The sequence below is a fragment of the Embiotoca jacksoni genome, unplaced genomic scaffold, assembly GCF_022577435.1.
Source record: "Embiotoca jacksoni isolate LCO1_2020_lvr unplaced genomic scaffold, fEmbJac1.0.p SCAF_60, whole genome shotgun sequence".
Classification (NCBI taxonomy): domain Eukaryota; kingdom Metazoa; phylum Chordata; class Actinopteri; family Embiotocidae; genus Embiotoca; species Embiotoca jacksoni.
In genome coordinates, this window is record NW_027185415.1 from 844,193 (window position 1) to 867,924 (window position 23,732).

At 42.2% G+C, this 23,732-nt stretch overlaps 1 protein-coding gene across 1 annotated transcript; it reads left to right on the forward strand.

Moving 5' to 3' along the window:
* Nucleotides 1–12,419: 12,419 nt before the first annotated feature.
* Nucleotides 12,420–18,553, forward strand: LOC138213515 (homeodomain-interacting protein kinase 1-like). The gene is made up of 9 exons (XM_069174674.1): nt 12,420–12,602; nt 12,697–12,888; nt 13,201–13,382; nt 13,537–13,660; nt 13,937–14,077; nt 14,182–14,250; nt 14,347–14,528; nt 14,647–14,843; nt 18,498–18,553. Exons 1-9 carry the CDS (start codon nt 12,420–12,422, stop codon nt 18,551–18,553), a joined length of 1,326 nt encoding a protein of 441 aa, XP_069030775.1.
* Nucleotides 18,554–23,732: the final 5,179 nt, after the last annotated feature.

The window sequence follows — 23,732 nt, forward strand, 5'->3', positions numbered from 1 at the left end:
AAAGAACGTTTGGATTACCTCATTTTTTTAACTGGCTGTAGAATAGTTTTACAAGTCATTGTTAATTCTCACTTCAGCATTTACAATATAGTTTCCTGAAAAGTTGGGATGCTGTGTAAAATGTAATTTAAAATAGAATTTGACAATTTTGAAGTCTCATAAACCCATATTTAATTGAAAATAGACCAAAGACAACATATCAAATGTTGAAATTAAGAAATTCTATTGTTTTAAGAAAAATATCTGCTTATTTTGAATTTGATGGAAGCAACACGTCTCAAAAAAGTTGGGAGAGGGTCAACAAAAGAATGGAAAAGAAAACGCTAAAAGAAACACCTGGTGGAACATCTCACAACTAATTAAGTTACCATGGCAACAGATCAGTAATATGATTGTGTATAAAAAGATGATTTCAGAGAGGCGGAGTCTCTCAGCAGTGAAGATGGGGAGAGGTTCACCACTCTGAAAGACTGTGTTGGAAAATAGTTCAACAATCTAAGAATAATGTTCCTCAACGTAAAACTACAAAGAATTAGTGGATTTCATCGTCTACGGTTCATAATATCATTAAAAGATTCAGAGAATCTGGAGAAATCTCTGAACACAAGGGACAAGGCTGGAAACCAATATTGGATGGTGGTGATCTTCGGGCCCTCAGGCAGCACTGCATTAAAAACACACTATTCTGGGGGGACCACGTGATGCGAAGCATGTAAGAGCGCCAGACAGGAGCTCCCGGACTGAACACTTTTTTGAACACTTCAGGTAAAGCTTAACATTAATAAAACAGGGCGACCAAAGTAGTAATGTCACTGCCTGAACTTTGGGGGGAAAAAAAATCTGAAAAAAGACGAACCGGACGGTCCAGGCTTCGAAAAACTCAGCCCGAAAAAGAGACCAGCGACTCTGACAACATGGCGGAAGGCGAGCAGATTTGATGGCCTGGTGGAGAAGATAAGTGGAGGAGTATTTAAGAAACTCAGCTCCAGCTTGGGTATAAAACTCGACCAGATAGCCAAATCGGTGAACGTGTTAAAGCCGTGAAGAAAAGGGTGGACGAAGCAGAACAACGAATATCCGACACAGAGGACTCGGTGTCACAACTCCTAGCTAAACTCGAATGCACCGAGACACTGATAACTGAGGCCATGACCCGGCTGGAGGACCAGGAGGACCCGGCTGAACGACCAGGAGGCCCCGGCTGGAGGACCAGGAGGCCCCGGCTGGAGGACCAGGAGGACGCGGCTGGAGGACCAGGAGGCCCCGGCTGGAGGAGCAGGAGGCCCCGGCTGGAGGACCAGGAGGACGCGGCTGGAGGACAAGGAGGACCCGGCTGGAGGACCAGGAGGCCCCGGCTGGAGGACCAGGAGGACACGGCTGGAGGACCAGGAGGACGCGGCTGGAGGACCAGGAGGACGCGGCTGGAGGACCAGGAGGCCCCGGCTGGAGGACCAGGAGGACGCGGCTGGAGGACAAGGAGGACCCGGCTGAGGACTAGGAGGACCCGGCTGGAGGACCAGGAGGACACGGCTGGAGGACAAGGAGGACCCGGCTGAGGACTAGGAGGACCCGGCTGGAGGACCAGGAGGACCTGGCTGGAGGACCAGGAGGACCGGTCCAGACGCAACAACATACAGGTCATCAATCTGCCCTCACTCCGAGACCTCGGCATCCGTTACCAGATGTTGTATCCAACACATGACGGTGGAGTCCGACACTTCAGATCCGCGGATGGGGCACAGAGGTATGTGGAGGAGAGGAAGAAAGACAAAATATAATGGACAAACGCAATGCAATCTGGAATTAAGTGGACAGTTTATACTGGCGCGGGTCGTGCTGCTGAAATAACCCACAAAGAAAGTTATCAGACACAACAAATGCAGCCACCCTGCATAGTTTAAGTATGCAACACCTTTCTTTTCTTTTGTTCTCTCCATGTTTAAACTCAGTGGAACAAGCTTGTCTGCTTATGTATATTACTATGTTTTAGGAAAGGAACCCACAGCTATCTTGTGACTGCACTGATTGATCAAGCTTGATTAAGACTGGGAAGAAACTTCAAGGTTGTGGATTATAATAAGAGTTGCTATACCTGAAAAAAACGACTTCTTTATAATAGGGAGTCTGGGAAGCTGTTTTATCCTACAAGTTTGTTTTGATGTCAGGAAAAGGTGGGAAAGCCGTAGTGAGCAGGAGGTCTCATGTGCCCTTTCAATAAGTTCAAGTTTCAGTTTATGTTTTTGAGTTTGTTTTTGTCATTCAATGTTCTTAAATGTTCTGTTCTGTACCACACCATGAGAAAGGAATATCCATCTGAACTCGGTCAGCAAAGGTCAGTTAACATATCTCCAGAGCGCCTCCAGGAGGTCACTAAAAGGACAGCATCTCCCCGTGACAGAAAGAAGGAGGAAATGTCAGGGATAAATAGCATCAAACTGTGTACATTTAATGTAAAGGGGATCCATCATCCAATTAAGCAGAAGAAAATATTAAGCCTTCTCAAAAAAAGACAAGATACAAATAGCTTTCTTCCAAGAAACCCACCTCATGGATAAGGAGCACATGAAACTTAAGCGAGACTGGGTAGGCCAGGTTTACTCCTCATCATTCTCCTCCAATAGCAGAGGAGTCGCTATCTTAATACACAAGGCCACAACATTCGTACTCAGTACATGTAAAAGTGACTCCGAGGGCAGATACATCCTTGTTCACGGCACAATGTATGGCACACCGGTCACTTTGATTAATATCTATGCACCAAATTCGCCAACTCCGTCATTTTGGACTACGATAGCAGCAGAAATAGAGGAACACAGATCTCCCTTTACAGTTCTAGGTGGTGACTTTAATTGTTGTCTTGATAACAAACTAGACAGGTCTTCTCAAATAGAAGAACCGGTGCAGGTGCTTCACTAAGTGAAATGTTAGATGATATAAATGTGATAGATGTATGAAGGAACCTGAACCCATCAGTGAGAGACTTCACATTCTACTCTAATCTGCATAACTCTTACTCACACATTGACTATTTTTTGCCCCGCTACAGATTACAGGACAAGTAAAAGCAAGTAGTATAGGATCTATACATATCAGCGATCATGCCCCAGTATACCTGGAAATGACTGTGAGTGAAGCTATTTCTGGCACACAGAGATGGCGTTTCCCAACATATCGCCTCACTGACAAGGAAGTTAAAAAAAAGATGGAGGCTGAGTTAGATTTATTCTTTGACATAAACGACAACAGTGAAACAAACCCTGAATTTCTTTGGGAATCTGCAAAAGCCTATATTAGAGGATTCACTATCTCATATATGTCTCACCGGAAAAAAACTACAGAAGCAAAATGAACTGGAAACGGACTTAAAAAAAAAAAGGCAGAGCTGGCCCATGAATCTAGTCCAACCAAAACAAACCTCATTAAAGTGCAAAGTATCAGAGCAGCACTATATATATAAGTGCATATATATATATATATATATTAAGGAACGTGACCGACAGATTGAGTCTGTCAAATTAATGGTTTTGATTTATAGTTGGGACGGTTACAAATTTGTGTAGGGTTTGAGTGCAGAGACTACAGACTTCTTATTTCATCCGTTTAGAGACCACCAGGCAGGATGTAATTGGTTGTAATTCAACTCTGAATGAGAAAGCATCTTGATCCTTATTCTACCAAAAGCAACGATTGTATGAATATGGAAACAAAGCTAGTAAATATCTGGCCTGCCCACTTAACCAGAAACAAACTACAACACCATAGCAGGAATCAGAGATCCAGGAGGGAAAAGACATTTCGATAAGAAAAATATCAACTCTGTTTTCATATCATTCTACAAAACTGATAATAACAGCACTAAAGAGGAACTTGACAAATTATTTTCTAAAATTAAATTACCTGCACGAACAAAAGAACAGCAAAAATCATTGGGGAAACCTATTCAGGAAAAGGAAATATTAGAAGCAATGACTCTGATGCACAGTGAAAAATTACCAGGCCCAGATGGGTTCCCAGCAGAGTGGTTTAAAGCCTTTAAAAACAAGCTCACTCCTCATCTAGTCAGAACTTATAATTACAGCTTTAACACAACTCACCATCTACCTGAAACAATGTCGCTAGCCAACATTAGCCTGATCTTGAAAAAAAATAAGGACCCTGAAGACCCGGCGTCTTATAGGCCCATATCGCTCATTAATGTAGATGCAAAGATTTTAGCCAAGATATTGACCCTGAGGCTTGAACCACTAATATCAATATTAATAAATCCTGATCAAACAGGCTTCATCAAAGGGAGGAATTCCTCCAATAATATCAGGAAGCTTCTGAACACAATACAGTTTGCCAGAGATAATAATGTACAACGCCTGGCAGTGTCTCTGGACTCATTAAAAGCTTTTGATAGGGTTGAATGGCCCTTTCTTTTTTATGCTATGGAAAAATTTTAAATGGGTAAGGAATTCATTGACTGGGTGAAACTGCTGTATTTTTCTCCAAGAGCGGCCGTTATTACTAACTCCTACTGCTCAGATCCGTTCCCATTGAGCCCTCTTTTGTTTGCATTGGCTATTGAGCCCTTAGCTGAGCTCATTAGAACCACACCAACGATAAGAGGTTTTAATGTCAATGGTGCAATACAAAAAATGTCTCTCTATGCCAGGGGTGTCAAACATACGGCCCGCGGGCCGGATCCGGCCCGCCAGGGGGTCCAGCTCGGCCCGCCGGATGACTTTGCCAAGTGTGAAAATTACAGAAAGACATAAATTGCATTTCTATGAGAATAAGGAGGTTTATGAGTATAAACGTTTTGTTATTTTTTTTTTAATCGATCCAGTAATTGCTTCAAAAACAGCGTAAATGCGACGTCTGCTCCGGAGGAAGAAGCGCTCGCTGCCACAGGCAGCCGCACTCGCTGCTCGCTTTGTGACGCGTTTGACGTCAAACACGTCACAAATCGAGGGAATCTGCAGAGGAGAGCCGGGGCAGATAAACAGTGGGCTGATGTCTGAGTTTTTGGTCTTTATGTTTCTAGTTTATTGTAGAAAGACCTTAAAACAGGGTTTATCATCCAAAAACCTTCACCAATGATTTAAACAAAGATAAATATTGTCGCTATGTATGCGTTATTATGCTATGATTTTACTGGTCTGGCCCACTTGAGATCAAAGTGGGCAGTATGTGGCCCCTTAACTAAAATGAGTTTGACACCCCTGCTCTATGTGGATGATGTCCTGCTGTACCTGGTTGAGATAAACACCACCATCCCCTGTCTACTTGAATGTTTACAAAAGTTTGGGCAAATATCAGGCTTTAAAGTTAATCTATCAAAAACCGAGGCCATGCCTATTGGCGCTATGGCAGGCTCTACGCCACCTAGTGGATTCCCTTTTCACTGGTCACTCAAGGAGATATCATACCTTGGAATTAGAATTGGCCCCTCCCTTAAAAAAACTGGTTAAACTCAATCTTAAACCAATCACAACACACATTAAGGAAGACTTGAACAGGTGGGGTACCTTATCAACTTCCTGGTTGGGCAGGACAAGCGTGCTCAAAATGAATAGACTGCCCAGGTTACTGTACCCCCTACAGATGCTGCCAAACTCAATTCCCAACAGCTTCTTCATTGACTTGGATAACATTTTCACACAATTCATCTGGCAGGGAAAAAAGGTTAGAATGAAAATAGGTAAACTACAGAAAAGCAAGCAGCAAGGAGGACTGAGAGTCCCTAACATAAAGCTCTACCACTGGACAGCACAAACGTGGTACATATATGAGTGGGTGAATCCAGAGGTTACAAACGCATGGATTGACATGGAGTCGACAAATTGTGGCTTACTCACGCTAAAGAACTGTCCCTTCATAAACTACAAAAGGGCAAAGCTGGAGGTCCAAAATAACTTTATAATACGGAACACACTGAACACCTGGAACAAGATCATGGTCTACTTTAGATTTAAGAATCAGTTTTCACTTTTGGCTCCCATATAGAGAAACCCGGATTTCCCCCCCTCATGTGAAGAGTCTGTGTTCAGGCTCTGGCAGGAGAAGAGTCTGGACCAACATGTCAAACTCTATGAAGGAGGAACAATGGAGTCGTTTGAGGGCCTGAAGAGCAAATACTCTCTCCAACAGTCCCATTTCTTCCGCTATCTACAAATAAGACATTATATACCCAAAACCTTACATGCTCCAAACATGTGCTTTTTGGAAGAAATCCTCACACAACCCAAACCAAAAAGATTCATTTCTCATGTCTACGAAACCTTTGGCCTAAATCTTAATTACTCTACTGACCACATCTGCAAACAGTGGCAGGTTGACATGGAGTCTGATAAAGGAAAACACATTGACATCAATTATGGAAAACACACTTAACATTCTGAGCTGTAGCACAGATAGAGAACGACAAATTAAAATATTACACAGGCTGCATTGTACACCACTGCTGAGGGGCAGGCTTGGCCTAGGTTCCCCTACATGTAGTACATGTAAGTTGGTACTTATATACACATGTTTTGGAAATGTGCAAAGATACAAACTTTTTGGAGAGAAGTGAAGGACGAGGTGGTTTCTTTGATTGGATATGACCTGGAGCTTTCACCTCCTCAATGTATTCTGGCAGCTAAAGTGAGCAGTGCAAGGAGTAACGACAACGCCAAACTGATTGGAATACTATTGTACATTGCACAAGACTATTCTTAAATTCTGGATCTCTAAAGATACCCCTTCTACGGACGATTGGTATAAGGGAATTCTGGAAGTTCTTCCTCTGGAAAAGTTAACCTACACCCTACATGACAATGTCAAGGGATTCGTCAAGATATGGAAACTGGTCTTAGACATGGTGGACCCCTCCAGGCTGGACTTTGCCCTGCCAGATTAAAAACACCGGTACCGATGCTGACTTGACCTGATGTTATAACCAAGATGTACTTATGTCAGACTGGTGATGTGCGAATGTGTTATTATTTGCTGTGGTTGTTTATTTTATTTCATTTCCCTTTTTCTTTTCTTCTGTACTGTATCCTTAAAGTTCTAGAGTTCTGTCTTGTTAAGTTGTAAAATCAAAATAAATATATATATAATTTTTTTTTTTTTTAAAACACTATTCTGGAGTGGAAATCACTGTATGGGCTCAGGAACACTTGTGAAAACCATCGTCTGTGAACACAGTTCATCGCTGCGTCCACAAATGCAGGTTAAAACTCTCCAAAGAAGAAACCAGATAGAAACATGATCCAGAAACACCGCTGCCTTCTCTGGACCGAGATCATTGAAGATGGACTGAGGTGAAGTGGACAACTGTCCTGAGGTCTGATGGATCACAATCTGAGATTCTGTTTGGAAATCATGGACGCTGCATCCTCCAGGTTAAAGAGGAGAGGGACCATCCAGCTTGTTATCAGCTCAGTTCTAAAGCCAGCATCTGTGATGGTACAGGGATGCATTAGTGCACATGGCATGGGTAGCTTGAACATCTGGAAGGAAGCATTAATGCTGAATGATATATTCAGGTTTTGGAGCAACATATGCTGCCATCCAGACAACGTCTCTTTCAGGGAAGGTCTTGTTTATTTCAGCAGAACAACGTCCAACCACATTCTGCACGTATTCCAACAGCATGGTTCTCTAGTAGAAGAGTCCGCTGATAAACTGGCCTCCTGCAGTCCAGACCTGTCAATCATTGAAAACATCTGGAGCATCAGGACATGAACAATACAACAAAGGAGACCCTGAACTGTTGAGCAGCTGAAATCCTCTATCAGGCAAGAACAACTTTTTAACTTCTAAAACTCCAGCAACTGGTATCAGTTCCCAAACATTTACATAGTGCTGTAAAAATAAGTTATGCAAACATTGGTGAACATGCCCCCATCCCAACTTTTTTAGTCGAGCAGCAGAGTTTTTGATGAGCCGAAGTCTCTCTGTTGTTTTCATTGGTCGGCCAGTGAAAAGTACATTACAGTAGTCCAGTCGGTTAGAAACGAAGGCATGAAACAAGTTTTCAGCATCTGTCTGATTTATAAATGATCGCACCATGGCGAAGTTTCTAAGGTGAAAAAAACAAGTTTTGGTCACATTGTTAATGTGGGCCTTGAAACTCTGATCTGAGTCTAAGATTATACCCAAAGTTATTTTCCCCAGATCTTTTCTACAATTTATCTTTTTGTTTTGGAGCCGACAGGGAGGATTTGTTTTATCCACATTTAACTTTAGGAAATTATTGCTCATCCATTTATTTATTGCTAAAAGACATTCAGTGATGGAGCGCATGGTTTGTGTGGCTCTCCTGCACCAATTCAAACCAACAGGTGCTGCCTCCTTTTGTGTTGTTGCATTGAGCTGTTTTTAGCAATTGCATGAAATATTCCCATTCAAATATTACTTAATATAAGAACCCAGTTGCAAGTAAATGCTGAAGTAAGAATTAACATTGAGCTTTAAGCTTCAAGTATTATTCAACCAGTAAAAAAACCACAAAAATACCTTTTGATTACTTCTTTTTAAGAAATTTTTGGTGGTAGAGGACTCCAAGATTACCTCAACAAGTAACACTTACTGTCTTCAGAACTCAAGTCAGTGCTTCTGTTGAGGTAATGTTGGGAACTAACTCGTAAAATTATTGAATCACGTGAAGTTGATGAAAACTCACAATCAAGAAAAAAAACAGTCATCATCAGCACTTCTTCAAAGCAATAAAAGAAAAACAGAATTTAAACTTCAAAACTTTGACAAAATAGAAAGGAAGACATAAAAATAAAATTTTGATTATTTTAAAGAAATTCGTGATGGTAGATGATCGCAAGATTACATCAACAAGTAACACTTACTGTCTTCATAACTCAAGTGAGTGCTAATGTTGAGGTAATGTTGGGAACTAACTCATGATTGAATCATGTGAAATTGACGAAAACTCAATCAAGACAAAAACAAAGTGAAGCAAGAATCACTGAATTATAAGACAAGTTAATGCTCAAGTTGGGCTGATATCTAAGACATATATAAGGAAGACTTCCTTACTCACCATTTCTTAATAGTCCAGGTAAATGTCTCTACCATCTTCAGTGTGGGATCCCTGTTGTGTTGGATGTGGTCACTCTCAATCCGTTTTGCCAAGTTATACACTGATAGCAGACATGTATACTGAGTTCTGGCTTCTTTTTCACACATTGCCAATGGTCTGGATAACGGTTGTCCATTGGCAATACAATGGCTAACAAACAACCATCGTCTGGCAATTCAAGCATGCTGCAGACAGTAAAGAGTGGTCATTTACATTTGTAGAGATTACTTGATGAAATCAGTTCACACATGTTGGCCTCCAGTTGGACCCCCATCAGAGGTTCTTCAAACCAATAAAAGGAAAAAGGTTTGAAACTTCAAAAATGAGTCCTCAATTCAATTTTGTATCTCAAAAGTAGAAATATTCATATATGCTCAAAGTAGTGATATCCATTGCAGAAATTGTCACAACCTAAACAACCTCAGAGAAGCACTTGTGAACATAAGAATCAGAAGCTCCTTTGAAGTGGCCTGGGAGGGATTCCCATTCAAATATTACTTTTGTAGAAGCCAGTCACTTTGGTCATTTCCAGCTGACCCAGCAAGTAGAAATGATTGAATTCTCCAGTCAAGTACAAACCAGATTCCCAAAAATTTGGGAAGTTGAGTAAAATGTAAATTAAAACAGAATGCAATGATTTGCAATGATGATCATGTAAATTCATATTTAATTGCACATAGACCAAAGACAACATATTAAATGCTGAAACTGAGAAATGTAATTGTTTTATGAAAACAACTCTTTTCCAGCAACACGTCTCAAAAAAGTTGGGAGAGAATCGCTTTTACCAGTGTTGTGTCACCTATTCTTTTTACAACACTGAAAACTCCAGCAACTTGCCTCAGTTCCCAAATATTTACAAAGTGAAATGTGGTCTCATTCTTGCCCGATGTACTGAGGGACATTATTCTTAGATTGTTGCACTATTTTCCAACACAGTATTTCAGAGTGGTGAACCTCTCCCCATCTTCACTGCTGAGAGACTCTGCCTCTCTGAAATCATCTTTTTATACACAATCATGTTACTGATCTGTTGCCATGGTAACTTAATTAGTTGTGAGATGTTCCACCAGGTGTTTCTTTCAGCGTTTTCTTTTCCATTCTTTTGTTGACCCTCTCCCAACTTTTTTGAGACGTGTTGCTTCCATCAAATTCAAAATAAGCAGATATTTTTCTTAAAACAATAGAATTTCTTAATTTCAACATTTGATATGTTGTCTTTGGTCTATTTTCAATTAAATATGGGTTTATGAGACTTCAAAATCGTCAATTACATTTTACACAGCATCCCAACTTTTCAGGAAACTATATTGTAAATGCTGAAGTGAGAATTAACAATGACTTGTAAAACTATTCTACAGCCAGTTAAAAAAATGAGGTAATCCAAACGTTCTTTTTATGGCTTTTTATGTCTAATTATCTGAGCGTTATGCAAATAGAGATGCATCTTAATCAGGTTTTTGTTTCCTACAGAAGCTGAGAAATAAAGGTTTCAGTCAAAGTTTTTCAGAAGAACATTCAGTTCATATCTGAAGTTGTTTTTGTATCTTATTGCTTTGATATTTTTCTGTTAATTGATTAAAAAACAGAAACCTTATACAAAACACTATTATTCCATCATTATATTGTACGGCTCTGTCTGAATAATGATTTTCTGCAAGGTCAATCATTTTTCCCTCAAGAAAACACGAACATTAACAAATGGATTTATTTATTTACAAATTTTGTAAAAAACAAGAAAAAGGGAACCAAAGCAAATATTCGCATTTGACATTTTTTTCCATATAGAAACAAATGTTTGATATTTAATTTTCTCTCCATAGAGTATTTGGTTCATCAACATAACCATTTCAGTCTTAGAGTAAAGTTTGGTTTGTGGTTGCCTGAAGAGCTACTGTAACTGTACTGTCAAATTTCCATGTAAATAACATTGTTTTATATAAATGTTTTGATCCATTTTTAAAAATAAAGTATGTTTCGGGTATCTCCCATAAAATCTATGTTCTTAAAGGCTATTTGCACATAAAAAGCATGAAATAAAAGTTAAGGTCAGTTACTATTTTTGTCTCATTGTCATGTTTTGATAATAAATTCAAACATCTGAAGTAGCAAAAACTGATGCTGACATTTAGAGGCCTCCAGAAGGGTTTTTATTTGTCTATTTGATCAATTGTGAATTTTTGTAAGAACAGCGAACAATTTAAACTACTAAAATTAGCTCAACACAAAACAAAAGTCCATCACAGTGTGTGAAAATGAAAAACCCCTTTATAAATATAAGAAATATAAGTTATTTTTTGTTGTTTTTTACTAAACTGCAAATCTGAACATTTGTCGGGCTGCTGGGGACATTTGTCAGCGGGGCATTTGTAGCCTTGTGTTACAGTTTGTTTATTTAACAATTTTCTGTGGTGTGTGTTTAATTGTGATAATGAGGTTATTGTGATATCAAATACTAGAAGTTAAATATTTAACATGTGTGGATAGATGTGTTGATGATGTCACAGTGGAAGGGCTCCGTTCTGTGTGTGTGTGTGTGTGTGTGTGTGTGTGTGTGTGTGTGTGTGTGTGTGTGTTGGAATGATAACACAATGATGGTACAGAATGTGAAATCTGTTCTCATCAGATCTCTTCATCTGTTCATCGGTCGTTTCAACCTCGTTTGTTGGTGGATCAACTTGAGAACAACTTTCAACCATTTTGCCTCGTTGCACTTGTTACTCAGTGAAATTCAACTCAAACCTTTACTTTCATTACTTCTGGAGCAAGTTGTTGGTGAGTTCAATACATTTTCTTAATACCACATGATTTAGCAGAGAAAAAATGAAACCCTCTTCTCTGTTGAAGTTTTTATGAACAAATCGTACCAGTGTAGATTTTTTTTTAAATCCTATTTTAACTCTGAATTTGACGTGATTTACAATGAGAGAAGTTTGTTTTTCAACAGTGAAAAAGAGACAGATGTTGAAATTAGTTGAGACAAGTTGCTTTTCATCTTTCACATCACTGTAAAACTTTGCATCTGTATCAATGTGTGCTAAAAATAAAATACAGTGCATATACAGTTGATAATGAGCATGGATGTGATCATAAATATAACAAATCAATACAATTAGTTTTATGTTTACATGTTGTTATGATGTGACTTTATTATAAACAGAAGTTTATTTGAGCTTTAATTGGTTTCCACCTTCAGGTGTAGAATTTATGGTCGATTATTTTATATGATTAATATGATCTGCTCCACATTTAGAAATCTGCATGATTATTAGCTGTTAGGCTCTTCGAATTTGTTTCATTGTGATTTTGTCTCTGAGGTTTGAGAAATCAACAGAAGGTGTCATCGTGCACCATGAACCTAAAGCTGATGGTAGGAAAGGTCCTCTCCTCCACCTCCTCTGACTACGAGGTGCAGGGTCTCCTGGGGAGCGGTGCCTTCGGAGCGGTCGCCCAGTGCAGGAAGCTCTCCACCAATGAAACGGTGGCTTTAAAGATCATCAAAAGGAAGAACTGCATTGAGGATGCAAAGGACGAGGTGAGGCACACATTTTACTCATCAATACTTTATACTTTATCTGTGTCATTACTCCAAAACACATTCACATCAAATCTCTGCAATACGTTCTCAGGAGGTGGTCCTTCAAACAATGAAAGCTCTCGGCTCAGAGAAGTTCAACATCGTCAGGTGGAACGAGTCCTTCACCTTCCAGGGACACTTTTGTCTTGAGTTCGAGAAGCTGGACATCAGCCTTCACCAATTCCTCGAAAGCAACAAGCATCAGGGTCTTGTCCTGAAGGAGATTCGCCCTGTTGTGCAACAGGTCTGTTTTCGTGAATCTAAACTTTTAGCACAAATTGCATTGTAGGGTTTAAAATAATGGATGAAGGATGTGCTTCATCTATTAAATGAATGTTTGTTTAAAAATCCCTTTTACAACTTCCATTAAAATGGAAATCTTCACCTCAGAGTAAAAAAGTAAAGAGTGAAAGCCTCAGAAGTCATTTTTTTTCCGTATGTTTTGTCCAATAAAGCCGCTGCAGACGAGTGATGGTGGATACGTGTACTTCCTCCGTCTCTGCAGTGTGTACTATAGTGCTGGTGATTCTTACTATTGCACTCTTTATGATTACAGCTGGCTACAGCTCTGGACTTCCTGAGGAGCTGCGGGATTGTTCACGCAGACATTAAGCCAGCCAATATCATGATGGTGGACCATTTACTGCAGCCGCTCAGAGTCAAGCTCATTGATTTTGGTTTGGCGTTTAAGAATCCCGAGGCATGGACAGGTGCGACCGTCCAGACCCTTTGGTACAGGTATGTAACTGAAGTCACATCTGCATGTCTGGGACAGCTGCGTGAGAGGAGTTCTGCATGCTGAACTGGATATTAAAGGAATCTGAACATATTCATGATTCAATTGTACAGTTTATAAAAAGAGTCATGTTGGTATTTCTTGTCTTCTTCTCAGATCTCCAGAGGTCCTGCTGGGTGCTCCGTTCAACCAGGCGATAGATGTATGGTCTGTGGGCTGCACTGCTGCAGAGATGTTGATGGGCACCACACTGTTCCCGGGCAGTGATGAAAGCGATATGGTCAGTATTCAAGACAATACAAACCTTTCAATGTCTGACTATTTTTAAAAGAACCTCCACATGTTGAGGGAGGACTGGCTGATAACCTGTATTCCAGAGCATGGTCACGGATTTGTGGGTGAAAAGGAAAAGATCTTTAGAAACACTCTCGTTTCTTAATCCATTAATATGTCTGCGGATTGGAAGTCAAATTCAGTGTTTCTGACTTGTAGAGCAATTCTCTTGTGGGTTTGTGTCTCGTTGAAAGTGTAACACAGCACTGTGTTGTGTCCACAGATCAGAAATATCTTGCACACCGTTGGAAAGCCTCCAGACCAGACTCTGAACGGCGGGCTGTACACTAAACAATTCTTTTTTGCAAAAGGGACAGGACAGAGAGGACAGAGAGGACAGAGAGCCCGCAGATGGATGTTTAAGGTAACTGAAGTTGGCTGTGTTTGTATTCGTCTACATTTTCCTCTCAGTCTCTCATTCTCTGCATCTGAATGAAATAATTTAACTCAAACGATTCTTCTCTGCAGCCAACTCTTAAAATGCGACGCTGCAGTTTCCCCCCACGCACCATCGCTAGCTTGGCCAATCTCCAGAAGGTGGGAGATCTCTTCATCCGGTTGTTATAACTCAAACTTTATGACACAACAAGATTCAGCTTTTCTTCATCTCCTTGTTTTCTTCTGGTCCTGCAGCAGGTGTCTGTTAAGACCTCGGCAGAAGACGCCAAAGATGACGAGTGTGACCGAGCCAGTTTTGTGGATTTGCTGTCAAAGATGTTGAAGGTGGACGCTTCGGAAAGAATCACTCCAAAACAAGTTCTTCAGCATCCTTTTATCGTGCTGAGTCAGCTTGACGGCCCATCAGACAGCAGCTAGTAAGTGTTAGATGGTGTGTATTTATCTCTGTGCTAATACAGACAGAGGTCGTTGTCTTACCCAGCGATCGGTTGTCTTTCAGTGTCCAGTCTTGGACTGAGCTCATGAACATCACAGTCAGGACCTGAGCCCTGACAAAGCTCGGAAAGCTGCGGCTCGGTCGTCCAGCAGCAGCGACACCCTGACCCGTAACAAAGATGGCCCTGTTGGGCTGAGCAGCCGGGAGAAGCCCACCCTCCACGACCAGGTGGTCAGCGGGGGAAACCACCCGGGACAAAACAGGAAACGGCCCATGCAGAGCGTGCCGACAGGTGGTGGGATTGATCTCCTCGTAACGAGCATTTATTTTGATAGAAATGGGTAAAAATATTAAAAACCAAAAAGTTGATTTGATTCTTTACTGAGAGTTAGATGTTCAGTACCACTCTCACGTCTGTTCATCAACTACTGACGTCACACTGATGACAGTCGTTACACTACTGAACTCCTCACGAATCCACAGTGTTGCTTTTACACAGCGATGTGTGTCACCATGAAACTATCTACATATAAGGCTCCAATGGGTGAACATTAAAACATTATTATTATTATTTTCTATGATAGTCAAATTAAGTTATTGAGTCACTAATCCTGGCTGTGACTTGGCTGAGACACATGACGGATCACATGTTGATCCTGGACCAATCACAGCCTGGCATCGTTCATGACCTACATGTATGATGCTGATTTTCTTGTGTTCAGAAAAGCCTAAAGAAAGAAATAAAAACATGTCAGTCAGTACAGCAGAGTTACCCTCATATTCCACTGCACACGCGACCGTCATGTTACGTGTGCGCCATGATTTTGTTCCGTCCTCTTCGCGGCTTCATATTCCACCGGCAGCGTTTTGTCTTTGTCTTCGTCTTCCTTCCTGATCTGGTCGTGTTTCATTGATTTCTGTTCTTCTATCGAGGGGAAACGATGTTAAACGGCTTCTTTTTTGTCCGTTGTGTGTTTATTGTCGTCATTTCTGGTGGAAAACAGTCGTTCTGAGAAGTTTGTTCCCATCTTGTTATCTTCTCCTGTCTGGCTTTTCTTTCTCAGACTGAATTCAGTAAAATCACAACCCAGACTTGTCTCCTCGTCGGTTTGTTCCTCCGACTGACTAACAGTTATTCCTCATTATAAACAGGCCTGGTAAACTAGCTGGCGGGAAGTGGAGCGAAGCCTTGTTTGGCCCTTTAAGTGGGCGTGACTATAACAATCTGACATCACATGAAAACTATGAATACCTTGACCAAATATGAAATATGGGATTTTTAGTAGCAGCAAACGTTTAAATAACAAGAAACAATATTTAGCTTCACGTTCCAATTTGTCTCCGACACTAAAGCTTCACACTCTTCTGACAGGTGGAAGAAAATTGGGAGGAGTGAATGTGTGTTTGCAGCGGGAATATCAACAGGTGAACAAAGAAAGAGGGACGATGCCGAGCCGTGCAGCTTCAGATAAAAACCCCAACAAAAAAGAAGAGGTGCCTGAACCTGAAGAAAGAGCTGAGGGACTGCAGCAAAAGTCAGCAACACTCACACACCTACACACACCAACACACACCAACACACACCTACACACACCAACACACACCTACACACACCAACACACACCAACACACACCAACACACACCAACACACACCTACACACACCAACACACAACTACACACACCAACACACACCTACACACACCAACACACACCAACACACACCTACACACACCAACACACACCAACACACACCAACACACACCAACACACACCTACACACACCAACACACACCAACACACAACTACACACACCAACACACACCAACACACACCTACACACACCAACACACACCAACACACACCTACACACACCAACACACACCAACACACAACTACACACACCAACACACACCTACACACACCAACACACACCTACACACACCAACACACACCAACACACAACTACACACACCAACACACACCTACACACACCAACACACAACTACACACACCAACACACACCAACACACACCTACACACACCAACACACACCAACACACAACTACACACACCAACACACACCAACACACAACTACACACAACTACACACACCAACACACAACTACACACACCAACACACAACTACACACACCAACACACACCAACACACAACTACACACGCCAACACACAACTACACACACCAACACACAACTACACACACCAACACACACCAACACACACCTACACACACCAACACACACCTACACACACCAACACACACCTACACACACCAACACACACCAACACACACCTACACACACCAACACACACCAACACACACCAACACACACCAACACACACCTACACACACCAACACACACCAACACACAACTACACACACCAACACACACCAACACACACCTACACACACCAACACACACCAACACACACCTACACACACCAACACACACCAACACACAACTACACACACCAACACACACCTACACACACCAACACACACCAACACACACCAACACACACCAACACACACCTACACACACCAACACACAACTACACACACCAACACACACCAACACACACCTACACACACCAACACACACCAACACACAACTACACACACCAACACACACCAACACACAACTACACACAACTACACACACCAACACACAACTACACACACCAACACACAACTACACACACCAACACACACCAACACACAACTACACACGCCAACACACAACTACATACACCAACACACAACTACACACACCTGCCATCATTCACTTCTATTCAATCAGGGTCTATTTACTGGAAGGTCAACATGTGATGATGTAATGATTTAAATTAAAGTCGGGTCAAACTTGCTGAGTGAGATATTTTATCCGTTTTATTTTGGTACACAAACAAATACCATTTTTTATTAGAAATAATCGTCAACCGGGAGGAAGCTCGGTCCCTTCCAGCTCAGGTCCATCACGACAGGAAGAGGAAGAGGGAGGACGAGGAGCCTCGGACAGAAATCCCCCCAACTAAAAAGAGGACGGGAAGTTGGAGCTTTCCAGAAAGTTGTCGCCTGAACCGAAGATCTGGACGTCCCGCTGAGCGTGTTGTGTCACTTCCTGTTTCCAACACAGTGGATTCCTCCTTGTCACGGTTCATTTTTTTTATATTTCAGTTGATATTTCTTAACTCGCAAGCCTTCGATTCCTCTACGTGGGCTAATTTCAAACTACATGTGATGTAAAATGTCTTGCTAACCTCAATGTGCCGTTTCAGGTTGCAGCTCAGCAGTTAGCAACGAGTCCTCTCGCTCCCTCTTCTCCTGCTCAGCATGTCAGATGTTTTGTTTTTAGTTTAGTTTACTTTTTGATAATTGTACATGATTTAAATATAAGGGTTTTCCCATGATGCACTGGGCTCCTGTCCCCTCTGTCTTCCACTCTCTGTGCACTAAAATGTCTCCATTATGTATCTCATTAACTTAACACCATCTTTCATGTAGTTTTTGTCGATTGTCCGTTGTCTCTCCATCCAGTTGCCTCGCTCGCCGTTCTTTCTTTTGCAGATGTCCCGTCGTGGAGCTGCATGTCTCTGCAGTTCGTCCTGGATTTCTATGCTGTCCTTTTCTCTCTCTGCTCTCCTCTCACCTCCAACTGGTCGAGGCAGACGCTCCACCCACCTCTGATCCTGGTTCTGTTAACAGATGCTCCGCCCACCTCTGATCCCAGTTCTGTTAACAGATGCTCCGCCCACCTCTGAGCCAGGTTCTGTTAACAGATGCTCCGCCCACCTCTGATCCCAGTTCTGTTAACAGATGCTCCGCCCACCTCTGATCCCGGTTCTGTTAACAGATGCTCCGCCCACCTCTGAGTCCGGTTCTGTTAACAGATACTCCGCCCACCTGTGATCCCGGTTCTGTTAACAGATACTCCACCCACCTGTGATCCCGGTTCTGTTAACAGAGGCTCCGCCCACCTGTGATCCCGGTTCTGTTAACAGATGCTCCGCCCACTTCTGAGCCGGTTCTGTTAACAGATGCTCCGCCCACCTCTGAGCCGGGTTCTGTTAACAGATGCTCCACCCACCTCTGATCCCAGTTCTGTTAACAGAGGCTCCGCCCACCTGTGATCCCAGTTCTGTTAACAGAGGCTCCGCCCACCTCTGAGCCCGGTTCTGTTAACAGATGCTCCGCCCACCTCTGAGCCTGGTTCTGTCGGAGGTTTCTTCCTGTTCAGGGGGAGTTCTTCCTTCCCTCTGCTGGAGGTTTTTCTCCCTTATAGAGATTATTTCCTCCTAGTTTATGTGGGAATTGTTGAATTGTTGGGTTCCTCTGTAAAATGTTTAAAACCTTAGTTAAAGCTTATTAGAAAGTCTAACTCTTCATCTCTCACCCAAACTGTTGTTTATTTCCCACCTTCTCCTCACTCAGAGTTTCTAACTGACTTTTCTTGAATAAATTGTCTGTTTTCAAAATGTTAATAATCCTACTCACTGCTATAATCACACCCTCCATCCTGTTCTTACATACGGAATATGAACTGAACACTTAATAGTATTTCCTTAAAACCCTCCTTCCTCTCACCATTTTTGTCTCTGATAATACTGTAGCCAACTTCAAGGAAGTGATTTCATTATTATCTACGCCAAAACCATGAGCCAATAGAAGGGAGGGCAGCTACCTCATCATGTGGAGCATCTTGTTGATGATGCTGCAGCCTCTCTGCGTACGACAGTCGACAGAAATTCATTAATCAGAGCTCATCTCCTCGGTACACTTCACAAATACGCTCTTCAAAAGTAGACATCGTGAAAGCTGCTCGGAGACATCTTTGAGTCCTGATTCACATTCAGATCACTTGTCCACCTGTTAATATCAACAGCTTCATTTAAATCCAAACTTTTTGGGCTCCATCCCAACAAGACTGGTGAAGGATATTTTAATTTTCCTTTTCGATCAGATCAGTTTATTCATGAACTAACTACAAACAACAGGCTTTAAATTTCAGAAATTCAGCTTAAAGAGCTTACTCTGGATCGAGCCGTATAAAACTATAGACCAACCCGGCCCACGATGATGACTGGCTAAGCCGATTTTGATTCCCTAAAGCCATGCTATTGAATCTCTTTGCTTGAATTGGGACCATCAATAGGCAGACCGATCCGACGGAACCGCACCATCCCAGAACCCTTTCAAGTACTCTCGACTCTGGGCCTTCTGCTTTAAATTCAGTGCTAAATCGGCTGGATTTCCCCAGAGAGAGACGCTCACTGCCCCTTTCAATCCTCTCGTACAGGTGCAGTCACTCATTAATCAGCACAGGTGAACTCAGTCAGTTCAACTCCTTCTTTTCCCTCCATGTATATTATTTTATTGTTAATCAGTCCCTCATTTTTTTATTTTCTAACCTGGATGAATTTCCTCCTCGATGAACATGGTGGCCAAATTTAACAGGAGTTGAATTTTTTTTAGCTTACATTACAAATAGTTTGAGCCTACAAAATAAACAGTCTGGTAGTTTACAGATTACAAACAGCTATAAAAATGATTGGAAAAACAGAAAGTACATGGCCATAGAAGTGTGGGAGAGAATTCATATAAATAGCCAAACTTTTCATCTCACAAGCTTGTGAGAGGCTGTATGATAGTTATGTCATGATGATGGTGTTTGGTGGGTGAAAATACAAGAAATACACACTATTTATTCAATTTCGATTTCTTTCTGAAATATTTTGGGTCACAGGTTCATCATCTTTGCTGCAGGTCGACCTGAATCTACCTGTTTCTGTAGTTTCCATTGTAGAGAGAGGAGGGCGTCTCAGATCGATCTATATTTAACAATTCAACCTCATATTTTAACTTGTTGGCTTTTAGAATAATTTTACTTCAGTAATAATCTTGCCGGCTGGATTCTTGACTTTTTACCAAACAGGATGCAAAGACAGCGAGACTAGCCACGGTCACCGAGCACTTATATCCAAAACTAAAGATGTGATTATTGATTTTGGGAAAAACACCAACACATCCGAAGTCACATGCATTAAGGGTCAGACAGTTGAGGATCTTATAAATACCTTTGGGACTATTATTGATGCCAAACTGAGCTTTAAGGCAAACTGTGAAGCTGTGAGTAAAAAGATGCACCAAAGTTTGTTCTTCTTAACGAAACTATCTTCCTTCCACGTTCCAACACCATGATCACGAGTCTATTTTATCCTTTTCTTTGGTGTCATGGTTCAGTGTTTTATCTTTGAGGGACAGGAACAAACTGATGCAGGTTGTTAAATGGTTCGGTAGGCTGATTGGTGAGTCACAGCTGAAACCAGAGTCCCTGAACACCAGACTGTCTTTGAGTTCCAGTATCCACATAAACACACTATCTAGTACGCCAGAAAAAGATTCAGTATGTCCCAGTACTGAGTATGTTAAATGTAGGAGGCCAAAAGTACCAGGATGTTCTACTGCGTGCGGTCGTAGTTTACAGTCTGCAGGTCAGCAGGATACTCCGGCTGATCTGACCCACAATCCTCTGCAGCAGAAGAGACGTCACATCGACAGCATCTCATCATCCGACCGAAGCTGGTGTCGTCTCCTCTCCCTCTGAACCAGTCAGCAACGAGGACTGGACCCCGATGAGACAGAGGAGGAGGGATGGGGGACACATTCTATTGTTCTTAAAAGAAATGTGGAAAAAAGGAGGAGAAAAAAGAAGCTGATCTGCAAGCAAAAGAAGAGCAGAGGTATCAGGAGGCAAGGAGGAGAGGGGAGGAGGCAAGGAGGTGAGAGGAGGAGGCAAGGAGGTGAGAGGAGGAGGCAAGGAGGTGAGAGGAGGAGGCAAGGAGGAGAGGGGAGGAGGCAAGGAGGTGAGAGGAGGAGGCAAGGAGGTGAGAGGAGGAGGCAAGAAGGAGAGGGGAGGAGGCAAGGAGGTGAGAGGAGGAGGCAAGGAGGAGAGAGAAGGAGGAGAGGAGGAGGCTAGGAGGAGAGGAGGAGTGATGTTTGGTCTTATTAGTTAAAAAGTGAATTTTTATTTTATTTACATTCTCTAATTTGTGTTCAACTAATAGTTGATGTGTTTATGTTGAATAAATCTTGAACACCTGAAATCGTCAATGTATTTATGTTCCGTGTTCCATGTTCCGTGTTCTATGTTCTATGTTCTAAAACCTGTGTGCATCATTAGAAGTCTATCAGGCGGCGTCGTCCCCTCTGGACCAAAACTCTTTCCAGCATCCACACAGAATAACAAACCACGTGCAGGTCGGAGGGATCGTTACATCTCTGACGCATAATTAACGATAACCTGAAAAATGTCCCTTGAAAAAATGATGGAGACAGAATGAAATAAGTTTATTGTTAGTAGCTGACTTTAAAACTTTTTTTAAAACGTTTTAAACTTTAAAATATGAAAGCAAACGATTTGAATTGCTCTAAAAAGCAACAATACACAATAAAATTAAAATACATGCAATCTACACTACAAAAATAAAATGGCTCATTTTCTGCCACAGATGTTTGTCCACTCCGGAGGTTCCCGCTGGCTGCCAGCAGAGGGGGCTAAAGACTAAACCTTCACAACCATTGAACACAGTTGAAGCCCGGAGATGGAGGACGGTCGTCCATGTTTGGCCAAAACTCAATAATTCATGTGTTAATTATGAGAACATTTCACACAAACAATTAAGAGGATAAAATGATTCTTATTCTTTCCTGTCCCTCATTCAGCTCCTTCACTGAGGAGCAGAAGGAGACTGAGATCATGATTCACTGATGAGATGCTGAACTGGTGACGTCACCCCGGGGGTCCATCTTTAAACTGCTGCTTGGACAGATCTTCTGTTCTGTCAGGATTCACGTCGTGTGTGAACCATCGACGTTTTAGAAGTTACATCTTCTCAGCATCATCTGAGGAGTTTGGACAGACATGAATGTAAACTGTAACTTCAGTAGCCAGCGGAGGCAATAATTCTAGTTTTGTCCTCTGTTGTCTGTAATATTTTTACATTGTGTGAATCTATCATCTAATATTCTTTGTCTGCCATCAGCATCTCATTTCTGTTCCTTTCCTTTCAATCTTCTCCTCTAACGTCGTATCCAGTCGCCTGAGTTTTGAACATCACTGTTCGGACACAGTAGCTGTGTTCCAGATGTGGTACTCGTGTTCCAGATGTGGTACTCGTGTTCCAGGTGTCGTACTCGTGTTCCAGATGTCGTACTCGTGTTCCAGATGTGGTACTCGTGTTCCAGGTGTTGTACTCGTGTTCCAGGTGTCGTACTCGTGTTCCAGGTGTCGTACTCGTGTTCCAGATGTCGTACTCGTGTTCCAGATGTCGTACTCGTGTTCCAGATGTCGTACTCGTGTTCCAGATGTCGTACTCGTGTTCCAGGTGTTGTACTCGTGTTCCAGATGTCGTACTCGTGTTCCAGATGTCGTACTCGTGTTCCAGGTGTTGTACTCGTGTTCCAGATGTCGTACTCGTGTTCCAGATGTGGTACTCGTGTTCCAGGTGTCGTACTCGTGTTCCAGATGTCGTACTCGTGTTCCAGATGTCGTACTCGTGTTCCAGATGTGGTACTCGTGTTCCAGGTGTTGTACTCGTGTTCCAGGTGTCGTACTCGTGTTCCAGATGTCGTACTCGTGTTCCAGGTGTCGTACTCGTGTTCCAGATGTCGTACTCGTGTTCCAGATGTCGTACTCGTGTTCCAGATGTGGTACTCGTGTTCCAGGTGTCGTACTCGTGTTCCAGATGTCGTACTCGTGTTCCAGATGTCGTACTCGTGTTCCAGATGTGGTACTCGTGTTCCAGGTGTCGTACTCGTGTTCCAGGTGTCGTACTCGTGTTCCAGATGTCGTACTCGTGTTCCAGGTGTCGTACTCGTGTTCCAGATGTCGTACTCGTGTTCCAGATGTCGTACTCGTGTTCCAGGTGTCGTACTCGTGTTCCAGATGTCGTACTCGTGTTCCAGATGTCGTACTCGTGTTCCAGATGTCGTACTCGTGTTCCAGGTGTCGTACTCGTGTTCCAGATGTCGTACTCGTGTTCCAGATGTCGTACTCGTGTTCCAGGTGTCGTACTCGTGTTCCAGATGTCGTACTCGTGTTCCAGGTGTCGTACTCGTGTTCCAGGTGTTGTACTCGTGTTCCAGATGTCGTACTCGTGTTCC